The sequence below is a fragment of the Calliphora vicina genome, chromosome 1, assembly GCF_958450345.1.
Source record: "Calliphora vicina chromosome 1, idCalVici1.1, whole genome shotgun sequence".
Classification (NCBI taxonomy): domain Eukaryota; kingdom Metazoa; phylum Arthropoda; class Insecta; order Diptera; family Calliphoridae; genus Calliphora; species Calliphora vicina.
Window position 1 is genome coordinate 26,378,052 of NC_088780.1, and position 11,413 is coordinate 26,389,464.

General features: G+C 31.0%; 1 protein-coding gene across 1 annotated transcript; it reads left to right on the forward strand.

The window, feature by feature from the left end:
• Positions 1-3,065: 3,065 nt before the first annotated feature.
• LOC135961167 (UDP-glucosyltransferase 2-like) lies at positions 3,066-4,737 on the forward strand. Its single transcript, XM_065512683.1, has 2 exons — positions 3,066-3,340; positions 3,401-4,737. Exons 1-2 carry the CDS (start codon positions 3,085-3,087, stop codon positions 4,735-4,737), a joined length of 1,593 nt encoding a protein of 530 aa, XP_065368755.1. The 5' UTR covers positions 3,066-3,084.
• The last annotated feature ends 6,676 nt before the right edge of the window (positions 4,738-11,413 follow it).

Here is an 11,413-nt window from a genome sequence, read left to right on the forward strand (position 1 = left end):
GCAGTTAACAACCTTCAAAAGTTTTTTGGCTGGACTGTGTGATCTTTGGCTTAAAAACAAAAAACCGAGCATACACCCAAATTATATAGAAAAACATAGACAAATATTTTTGATCAAAATTTTTTTAGAAAATTTAGAAATAATTTTAATAAAACTCCTAAATCGTTAAGAAAAAATATGACCAACATTTAACATTCATTAATGAAATTCAAAAAAAATCGAAAAAATTTTCTATTTATAATAAGTTGTATTAACAAGTATACAATGGCGTATGATTGATATTAATTATGACTTGTTTTTCTAAATTAGCTATAATTTCTGTAAATTTTTGGGGATTTCAACTTTAAACATATATTTTTTTTAAACAGAATATAACCTTATATAAAAAACTACAGTGTGAATACCCTAAAGTCATGAAGTCGTATGTGAGTAACCCTCAAAAGTGAGTGTTCTATTACAAATTTGAGTCAGCTGAAAAAAGAAAACAACATTTTTAATTTTTTTTTTTAAATTTTTATTTCAAAATTCTTAAATTAATTTTTAATTTTTAGTGAAAAAAAATGTATGCAAATTTTTTTTTTATTTTACTTTTTTTTTAAATTTATTAGTTAAAAATTTTATTATAAAAAAAAAAAAATTTTGTGAAAAAAATTCGGGTTAAAAATAATACTACCGATTTTGAGCCATTGTAGGTCCGACTTATTATGGCGTTATGTACGTCGTTACTTGATGATGAGTTTTTTCCTTTCGACTTAGATTTACACTGTTTAGTTATGACATAACTATAAACACAGCATAAAAAGTCTTATTATTTTCGAACTATTTTCTTTGAAGCATAACAACAAATTTTTAAAACTATTGTAAAACTTTATTACTTTATGACAATATGGCTTGCTAGCACACCGTGGGAATACTCCAAATATTTAAAAGTATAGCAGTTACTTAAGTACACAAATTTATATGTAAACTAGATGAATACACTCTCCTGTCAAATATCCAACTCAGTTATCAACAAGTAAAAAAGTATGGTCGGTCAAGCACGACGTAAAGTAAATGTTTTTCCAAAAACATTTTTCTTCTAAAATATCAATAATTTATATTTGTGACTGATTTTCGGAAGTGGGCCTTATATGGGAGCTATGACTAATTATGAACCGATCACCATGAAATTAGGTCGTGTGATTTATGTCTATATGAAAGTTGTTAGTGTTGAATTTTGTGTGTATACCAACACTTTTAAGAGATTTATTCACGTTAAAGTGATTTTCGGAAGCGGGTCTATATGGGAGCTATGATTAGTTATGGACCGATCGTAACAAAATTTGGTGACATGAATTTCGTATATATAAAACTTATTTGGAGTGAAATTTGTGTAGATACCTATATAAATTAAATATTTATGACCGATAAAGTCCAATTTTGGGAGGACATTTGTATGGAGGCTAGGTGAAATAACGGCCCGATGTAAGCCATTGTCAATAGGCATGGTTCTTGGGCCGAAACAATTATATGTAACAAATTTTATCGAAATATCTTCAAAATTGCGACCTGTATTTGGCGCACAAGGTTTACATGGACAGACGGACAGACAGACATCGTTTAATCGACTCAGTTTTTTGATTCTAAGTTGATCGGTATACTTTAAGGTGGGTGTTAGATTAATATTTTTGGGCGTTACAAACATCTGCACAAACGCATTATAACCTCCCCACTATGGTGGTGTAGGGTAAATCACGCGTTCGTGGGATTATTTTAAGTAATTTTTGTGTTTGAGTTTTTCTTCTAATTTCCGCTCTATGTGGAAAAGTGTAGACGTAGACATATGATTAATATTAACAAGAAAGAAAGTATGGTCGGTCAAGCCCGACCATATACCACATACCCTACACTAAGTAAAAGAGCAAAAACATTTTTCTTTTAAAATTTCAATAATTTATATTTTTGAGTGATTTTCGGAAGTGAGCCTTATATGGGGGCTATGACCAATTATGGACCGATCACCATGAAATTAGGTAGTGTGATTTATGTCTATATGAAAGTTTACTATGTTGAAGTTTGTGAGTATACAAATATTTTTAAGCGATTTATGCACATTAAAGTGATTTTCGGAAGCGGGTCTATATGGGAGCTATGACTAATTATGGACCGATCGTAACAATATTTGGTGATATGAATTTTGTATATATAAAACTTATTTTGAGCGGAGTTTGTGGAGATACATTTATAAATTAAACATTTATGACCGATAATGTCCAATTTCGGAAGGACATTTGTATGGGGGCTAGGTGAAATAATGGACGGATTTTAACCAGTTTCAACAGGCTTGGTACTTGTGCCGAAAGAATAATATGTACCAAATTTGATCGAAATATCTTCAAAATAGCGACCTGTACTCTGCGCACAAGGTTTACATGGACAGCCAGCCAGCACGCCAACCAGACGGACGGACGGACATCGTTTAATCGACTCAGAAAGTGAGTCTAAGTCGATCGGTATACTTTAAGGTGGGTGTTAGACTAATATTTTTGGGCGTTACAGACATCTGCACAAACGCATTATACCCTCCCCACTATGGTGGTGTAGGGTATAATTATAGATTCAAGTACTAAAGATTCTATAATTTCACGAGTTTACAAGATTTTTTTTAGAAAATTTGAAAAATAATTTAATTGAAAACTTTAAATCTAAAAATTTGAACATGTCTAGGTATCAGGCACCAGTAAACTTCACTGCTTGATTCATTTAAGCATTAATCTGAAGATACGTTTTATCAATTGGGATAATTTAGCTCGAACTGTGGCCACTAAATTTATTCAAAATATAAAGTTATAAAAATTTACACTCTTAGGAATCTTAATTTTCACAAGAATGTTAAGGTTTTTACCATTGCCTAATACAAACATGTAGCGCAAGAGTTTAGCTAACATTTCATAACACTTAAAAATTTGTATATCTTCAGATAAAGCATTTAATTATTATACTAATTAGTGTTGTGGTTTGCTGGCTTATCAAGAAAACAAACATCTTTAGTTCACACAAAACTTTCCTCTCTAATATTCTTAAAAAAAACATAGCGGAACTAAAATGAAAAAAATTTTGGCATTTAGAATACTTATATTTTGTGCAATACTTACTTTTCAAATATCCAACACAAATGGAGCAAAAATTTTGTCAGTTTTTGGTTTACCGGGACCTTCACAATATATAATGGCTTCAGCCTTATTAAAGGGCTTAGCGGAAAGGGGTCACGAGGTGACATCCATATCAACATTTCCTCAAAAGATGCCGGTTAAAAATTTTCGAGATATAGCGGTAATGGAAAATTCCAAATTATTTGATGGTAGGTAAAAGAAACTTAATAAATTTTATTTATTTTTAAGAATTTTGATTTATATTTCAGCCTTAATGACAGATGTTGTGGGTGATAAAAAGGATAAAGGCTTTTTTAAGGAAATGCGTGAATTTGGTGAAACCGGTTATCAAATGGTTAGCAATGTCATGCAACATCCCGGAGTTAGGCACTTAATGAAGACTGAAAACTTTGACTTAATTATAGTAGAAACTATATTAAGTGAAGCTCTTTATGGTTTGGGTGAACATTTCAAAGCTCCCATGGTGGGTGTTTCAACCTTTGGTACAATTAACTTTGTAGACTATTTGGTAGGCAATACATCGCCCATGTGTTACGTACCCCACATTTCACTGCCATATGATAATAAAATGACACTTAAGGAAAGAATATTTAATGTGATAACCACCATTATAGATGATTTACACTTTAATTATATAATGCTACCACCTCAGGAGAAACTGTATAAGAAATATTTTCCCTCCGCTTCACTAACACTTGATGAGGCCCAAAGAAATTTTTCTTTGATACTGATTAATCAACATTTCACCTTGAGTTATCCTAGGCCTTATGTGCCCAACATGATTGAAGTGGGTGGTTTGCATATAAAACAAAAACCTGATGCTCTGCCTAAAGACCTAAAAGAATTTCTGGACAATGCTACTGAGGGTGCCATCTATTTCTCTATGGGTTCTAATCTAAAAAGTAAAGATTTACCGGCAGAAACGTTAAAGGTATTTTTGGATACATTTAGGGAACTTAAACTGAAAGTTCTATGGAAATTTGAAGCTGAAACTTTGCCCAATAAACCAGACAATGTCTACATAAAATCCTGGTATCCCCAACCCTCGGTATTGGCCCATTCCAATGTTAAGCTGTTCATATCACATGGTGGTTTCCTAAGTACAACAGAAACTATATTTCATGGTAAGCCGATTTTGGGCATACCCATATTTGGTGATCAACCCATGAATGTTAAGAATGCTGTTAAATCTGGTTATGCTTTGTCTTTGAAATTGGATGAGATTACTAGGGAATCTTTTAAATCTACTATAATGGAACTTTTATCTAATGATCGTTATACCAAGAGAGTGCAACAGCTGTCTAAACGATATAGAGATCAGCCACAAACACCTTTGGATACAGCTATTTACTGGATTGAATATGTTTTGAGACATGAGGGTGCCCCACATATGCGCAATGCTGGTGTGGACTTAAACTATTTCCAGCAAAATAATATTGATGTAGTTGCTATTTTAGCAGGAGGCTTCCTGCTATTCATTATAGTTTTAGTAATTTTTATAGGGTTTGTGGTCAAATTATTGTGTGGCAAGAAGAGGACAAACAAAAGTTCTGATAAAAGTAGAAGCAAGAGAAAAAATAATTAATTAAGTAAATTGGAAAAAATTATAAATGATGGGGATTGTTAATATTTTGAGATATTTAATAAATAAAGAAATTTTTTAAATTATTTTAAAACCTACACTGTGTTTGAGTGATTTTTGACATTTTCTCTGTACATATAGAAATAGAGTCTCCAAAAAATCGACAAAATTCAAAACAGCGATTTCGGTTTTAAACAATTGAAAACTGATCGGTGTGGGTTATTATCGGTTTTATACTTGTTTCTTAAATATTATGCTATTATAGACTCACTCACTAGTCATACAAAAATGATATAAAATACGTTGCTCATATGTTGAAAACTCGGTGATGAACTATCAATTGAAAATTTGTAAATATTTATCATTTGTAAATATTTATAATTTTAAAAAACTATGGTCACTGTTAGTTAAGATTAAAATTGTTTTTTCCATAATTGAAATTTATTGAATTAATTATTTTGTAAAGGTTTTCAATAACCCCGCCCCTGATATGGATATTATGGACATAGTTGGAATTTTTCAAAACTTTTTTGGAAATTCTTACATTTTCAATGGACAAGTCTATACAACTTCAAAATTTCATTAAAAAATATTCATAAATAAAAATTTAATTTCAATTTAAAAAGTTTGTATCTTTGCATAAACTCAATAAAAAGCGTTTTTGGTCATATTTTTCAAAAAAGTATTCCATGAAATTTTTAATTGTCAAAAGTTTTACATATATATTTTTGAAAAATGGTCAAAATCCCATTTGATATATAAAATGTTTACGTGGCAAATTAATTAATCCCAAAAATGGCTCAGTGGTTTGGAAACTTTTTTTTTTTTTTGGAAATAATCGGTGTCTCGAGAGCTGGTTGGAGCTAAGGTCTATTCTAGCTGATTTATGTTTGTTAAGTTTCCTACGCTAAAAGTTCTACAAAAAATATTTTTTTTTTAATTTTGCTGGATTTTGTATGGTTTTTTAGATATGGCAGGCCTACGCAGCACAGTGGGAAACCCTAATTTAGTGGAATTAAATTCGTATCTTCTATACGCTTGTCCAAATTAATTTCATTTATATGGAAATATTGCAGGCAAGGAGGTAAGCTAATAAAATAATGCAACATGGGTACTGCTACTTCAGAAGAATGAGCGGGAGAGGCTGCTAAACTACACTACCTGTGAAGAAATTCTATACTATTTTCAATTGTGAGAAATTATTTGAATATAATTTTATTTATTGCAAGTAACTATGCAAATCTATAGATTTCGGACATTTACCCTATTGCCGGCATAGGTCGAAATATTCATATAAAATTAGACTTTTTTTTAGTTTTATTAATAAGTTTATTTTTAAAAACGAATAACAATTATTAGTTATGAAATGATTTTATTTAATTATTATAAATAAAGAGTAATTAAGCTTACTAACACTTGTTACAATTTTGTGAATTTTTATTATGAGATTTTTAAAATTTATTTAAATTAGTCGTCTTCAGAGTCTGATGAATCACTAGGAAGTAATGCATAAAACAAAAGTTGCCTAACATGTTTCGATAACGGTTCCACTTTTTTATTGCTTGCAGATGAAGTTCTTGACAATGTGAATATAATACAGCGATAACACAAATATATTAATATTGACATAAAACGCTTTGCAAATGTTATATTTTTAATCTAAATAAAGCACTACCATATTTAAATGGAGTCATAATTTTATGTCAAATTTGGTATATGGGCATTTGTATTTATCAACTTGTAAGTAGTTAGAATTGCATAAATTTCATTCTTATATAATGTAATTACCAGGGAAACCGGAAATATGCTCTAAAAAAAAGCGTTTTAGGCGCTTTAAATATGCAGTAAAAACTTTAAAATATGCTCTTAAAATTTAAAAAATATGCTCTTAAAAAAACAAACTTTTACATAATTTTTAACCAAAAAAATTTACTTAAATTTTCAAATAAAAATCGTTGTCTATTGGATCTGATAACATTTTTATACATAGAAAATGTTCTTTCGACATCAACTGATGTTACAGGAGCAAATTTAAAAGACAATATTTCTTTAACACTTAGAACGGTTAAGTTTGAATTAGAACTAAAATTTGATATTTAGATGGAGCTATTATTAAAATAGTGCTTATTTTATATTAAAACAAGTAAGAGAGCTATATTCGGCTGTGCCGAATCTTATATACCCTTCACCTAATTATACTTCAAAATAAAAAATTTAAATATTTTTAGGTGAACAAAAATTTTTTTTCAGTTTTTTAATTTTTTGGAAAAAAAATTTTTTTTTTTAGGTGAACATTTTTTTGAGTTTTTTCATTTTTTGGATAAAAAAATTTTTCGAATTGTTATTTTAAATTTAAAAAAAAAAATTCTGTTTTTTTAATTTTTTTTTTTTTGGTGAAAAGCCATCTATTTTTCAATTTTGAATTTTAAACAAAGGAAGTAAAAACCTGTAACACAACAGCGAAAAATAAGTAAGACAAAATTTGTTTTTGATAAACTCAAAATAAGCTATTAAACAGTAAAATATGCTCTAAAAACGCAAAATATGACATAAATATGCTCTTAAAACAAATATATGCAAAAATATGCACTAACAAATCGATGCCAAAATTCTTAAATAGTTCTGAAACGTGTAAATATCTTATCCATGTGCTCATTAGACTCACCAGAAAAAACATGCATTTGCATATTTTGGTTTCCCTGGTAATTACCAATAACACTTCTTATATACAATCTTAAAAAAAACAAGTAAGAGTGCTATATTCGGCTATGCCGAATCTCATATACCCTTCACCAAGGTGCATTTAATAAGGTACCATCGGCAGCACAGCTGATTATAGAAATAGCACGCACAAATGTCAAACTACATATATAAAAAATATTCGCCCGTACGTCCGTATGTCAAACTCTATATATAAAAAATAAGTGAATTCGCCTGTATTTATTTGAATTCGCTACTGCTGTCACCTTGTTAAATACGCCTTGCCCTTCACCTTTGTTGTGGATGCATTATTATTTTTTATAATTAGTATATATGTATGTACATTGCCCACTTTCAGCGTACAGCATCCTAAATTTATCAAGAACACAAAAAACAACAACAACGCCAAACGAAACAAAACACCAAAAGAAAAAACAAAAACAAAATACGCAAGGCAATGAAACCAACACGCATCCAAACATACGTTTAATTGTATAAAAAACAACAACAACGACAAAAGAAACAAAATACGCAAAGCATGCACATTCAAACATACGATTTGTTGATTTTTTGTCAAAAAAACCAACACACAACCAAACAAAAGTTTAGTTGTATAAAAAACAACAACGCCAAAAGAAACAAAACACAAAAAAAAACAAAATACACAAAGCTTGCACATCCAAGCATACGTTTTGTTGTTTTTTTGTCAAAGCATGCAATACATTGTGTTTTTTGATGAAATTTTCAGAGGTTGTCTCGGATTTTTGCTCATATCTCCGTTATTTATGGACGGATTTTGCTGATTTTAAATAGCAAAATTCTCGAAAGTATGTCTGACAGAATTGTTGAAGATTTGGATCCCGAAGATATCTGGGGCCTTCAGAAAATTGATTTCAACAGACAGACAGACGGACAGACAGACAGACAGACAGACAGACAGACAGACAGACAGACAGACAGACAGACAGACAGACAGACAGACAGACAGACAGACAGACAGACAGACAGACAGACAGACAGACAGACAGACAGACAGACAGACAGACAGACAGACAGACAGACAGACAGACAGACAGACAGACAGACAGACAGACAGACAGACAGACAGACAGACAGACAGACAGACAGACAGACAGACAGACAGACAGACAGACAGACAGACAGACAGACAGACAGACAGACAGACAGACAGACAGACAGACAGACAGACAGACAGACAGACAGACAGACAGACAGACAGACAGACAGACAGACAGACAGACAGACAGACAGACAGACAGACAGACAGACAGACAGACAGACAGACAGACAGACAGACAGACAGACAGACAGACAGACAGACAGACAGACAGACAGACAGACAGACAGACAGACAGACAGACAGACAGACAGACAGACAGACAGACAGACAGACAGACAGACAGACAGACAGACAGACAGACAGACAGACAGACAGACAGACAGACAGACAGACAGACAGACAGACAGACAGACAGACAGACAGACAGACAGACAGACAGACAGACAGACAGACAGACAGACAGACAGACAGACAGACAGACAGACAGACAGACAGACAGACAGACAGACAGACAGACAGACAGACAGACAGACAGACAGACAGACGGACATGGCTTAATCGACTCCGCTATCTATAAGGATCCAGAATATATATACTTTATAGGGTCGGAAATGAAAAATGTAGAAATTACAAACGGAATGACAAACTTATATATACCCTTCTCACGAAGCTGAAGGGTATAATAAGGAACAAATTTAGTACGAGATTTTATATCGTCCCAACGATAATAATTTCTTAAAACAATTATATAAATTCACCTCCCACTTTTTCGCAGCTAAATTGTTCACCATATGTAGTCAATAATGTAGCCTTGATATTGGTAAAAAAAAATTAGAACTACTAGTAACTGGCAACCTTCCGAAAATTCAAAAAGTAAAAAAAAAAAATTCTATAAGAATATGGCCATTGGTTATCACTAGGGGGCGGATTTTCATGCATTTATTATTGGAAAATATGCGCCTAAAATATGCTTCAAAAAAAATCAAAATATGACCTAAAAATTTAAAAAATATGCACTTATATTTTGTGCAGAAACACAAAATAATTAACTGTGGATCGCGCAATGTCCGAAAAAAACACAACAGTGTTCTCAGCAGTTATGACTCTTTAAATTATCGATACCAGAAACAAAATTATAATTGTTATTCGGAGCAAACGATGGATATATTAATTTAATTATAATATTTTTTTATGAATACCAAGAATATACCGAGGCGACAGAACACGACTAGTTCAGAACAGTCTCCTAGAACTGCAGGGAAATTAGTGTCATTACCGGCAATAGTGAATGTGAAGTTACAAAATCTTATAAACCGAAACTGCAATAAAAACAAATATGAATGTTTTCGATACATTTAATGAATTGTTGATACTCAAAAAAAAAACTCTAGACTTTTTTGAAGCTAAACGTTTTGAACTTTTAATTTTCAATTGCTGATAGAGAAATGAGGAACCTAATGCCAGTTTTTTGGTATCGAAAGAAGTTAATCGATAACATTTAATACTATTTCTATAACAAATTCGACAAAAAAAACTTTTTGTCTGGCCAATATGTTGTCCATTGACGACAAAAAATTATATTTCTATTAAAATCTTGGATAATATGCATATAAATATGAATTTTGAAGTAAAATATAACAAACAATGCAGTTTCAATAAAATATGCAAAAACATGCACAAAACAAATCGATGCCATTTTACAGCAAACTGTGCGATTCGAATAGATAATTAGTCTACATTGTATTTGGACGTTAGAGAAAAAACATGCAATTGCATATAAATCCGCCCCCTAGTTATCACAAATAGCGGAAAATATATTTTTATTTTTCTGATTTACCAAGCCTCATATTCCATCTACATAATAAAAAGTAAAATACATCTTAAAGAAAACCTTGTACTATCCAGCTTAATAACAACTTTGAAAACAATTCTTCATAAAAAAAAAAATTCTGAAAATTTTTTTACATTTAAATAGTTGTCAATACCAAACCACTTTTTTTGTTGATTTCTCCCACAGTGCGTAGGGTCGAAATTTATTTTTAAAATATCATCTATATTGGCGATACAATTATAAATAAAATAAAAAAAACTTGCTAATAGTTATATGGTCTCTATGAAAAGTTACACTCATCTAATTTTGGGACATGTAAAAAGGGCCGTATTTTTTACGTTTTTCCCCAAAAGAGCCCATATATTTTTTCTTTTGTAAAAAAAAATTTCTTCAGGACTATATACAATTTTTATATGATCCAGGAAGATAACTTAATTTGGCTCAATATTGTGTCAGCAGACACAATAGCCCCTAGATCAATCCCAATTTGGCTAAATTAAAAAAAAAATAGGTTTGTGTAAAAAGTTCTTAAAAGACAAAGCAGCAATCCTCGAAAAAGCTCCATATTAGTACAACCATATATGTTTCTTAAATACTTACAAAAGCTTTTTTACTGTCACACGGTAAATAACGTCACAGTAGGCACTTTTCTAAAAAAATCAGTTTTTGGAACATATGTTCTCCAATTCAAAATTTAAAATTTTTCCACTAAAAATAGTTCAAAAAGAGGGAACCGATAACGGAAGAATAATGGTCGATTTTTTTCCATGAAAAACCTCGGCTACGGATAAAACCGAACACAAAACTCTATACAGGACTATCTCAACTCAAGAGAGTTGTTCTGAGCAGTACTGAAACTACTAAATCCCATTTCAAATGAAATATTTAAAAAAATTATGAGGTCATATAAAATTTATTTGATTGGTTCACAATTGACAAAAGCATGAGACCAAATTTTTGGTTAAATATTATAAAAATATTGAGTTAAAGTTATACCCCCATATGCATAAACAATTTTTAAATTTATAAAAGGTTTATAAAACAAAACTTCCATACAAAATCTGTTT

Coding starts and splice junctions, on each gene's coding strand:
- LOC135961167 (XM_065512683.1), top strand. CDS start 3,085: ATGAAAAAAATTTTGGCATTTAGAATACTTATATTTTGTGCAATACTT. Junction 3,341..3,400: donor AAATTCCAAATTATTTGATG/GTAGGTAAAAGA, acceptor TTTATATTTCAG/CCTTAATGACAGATGTTGTG.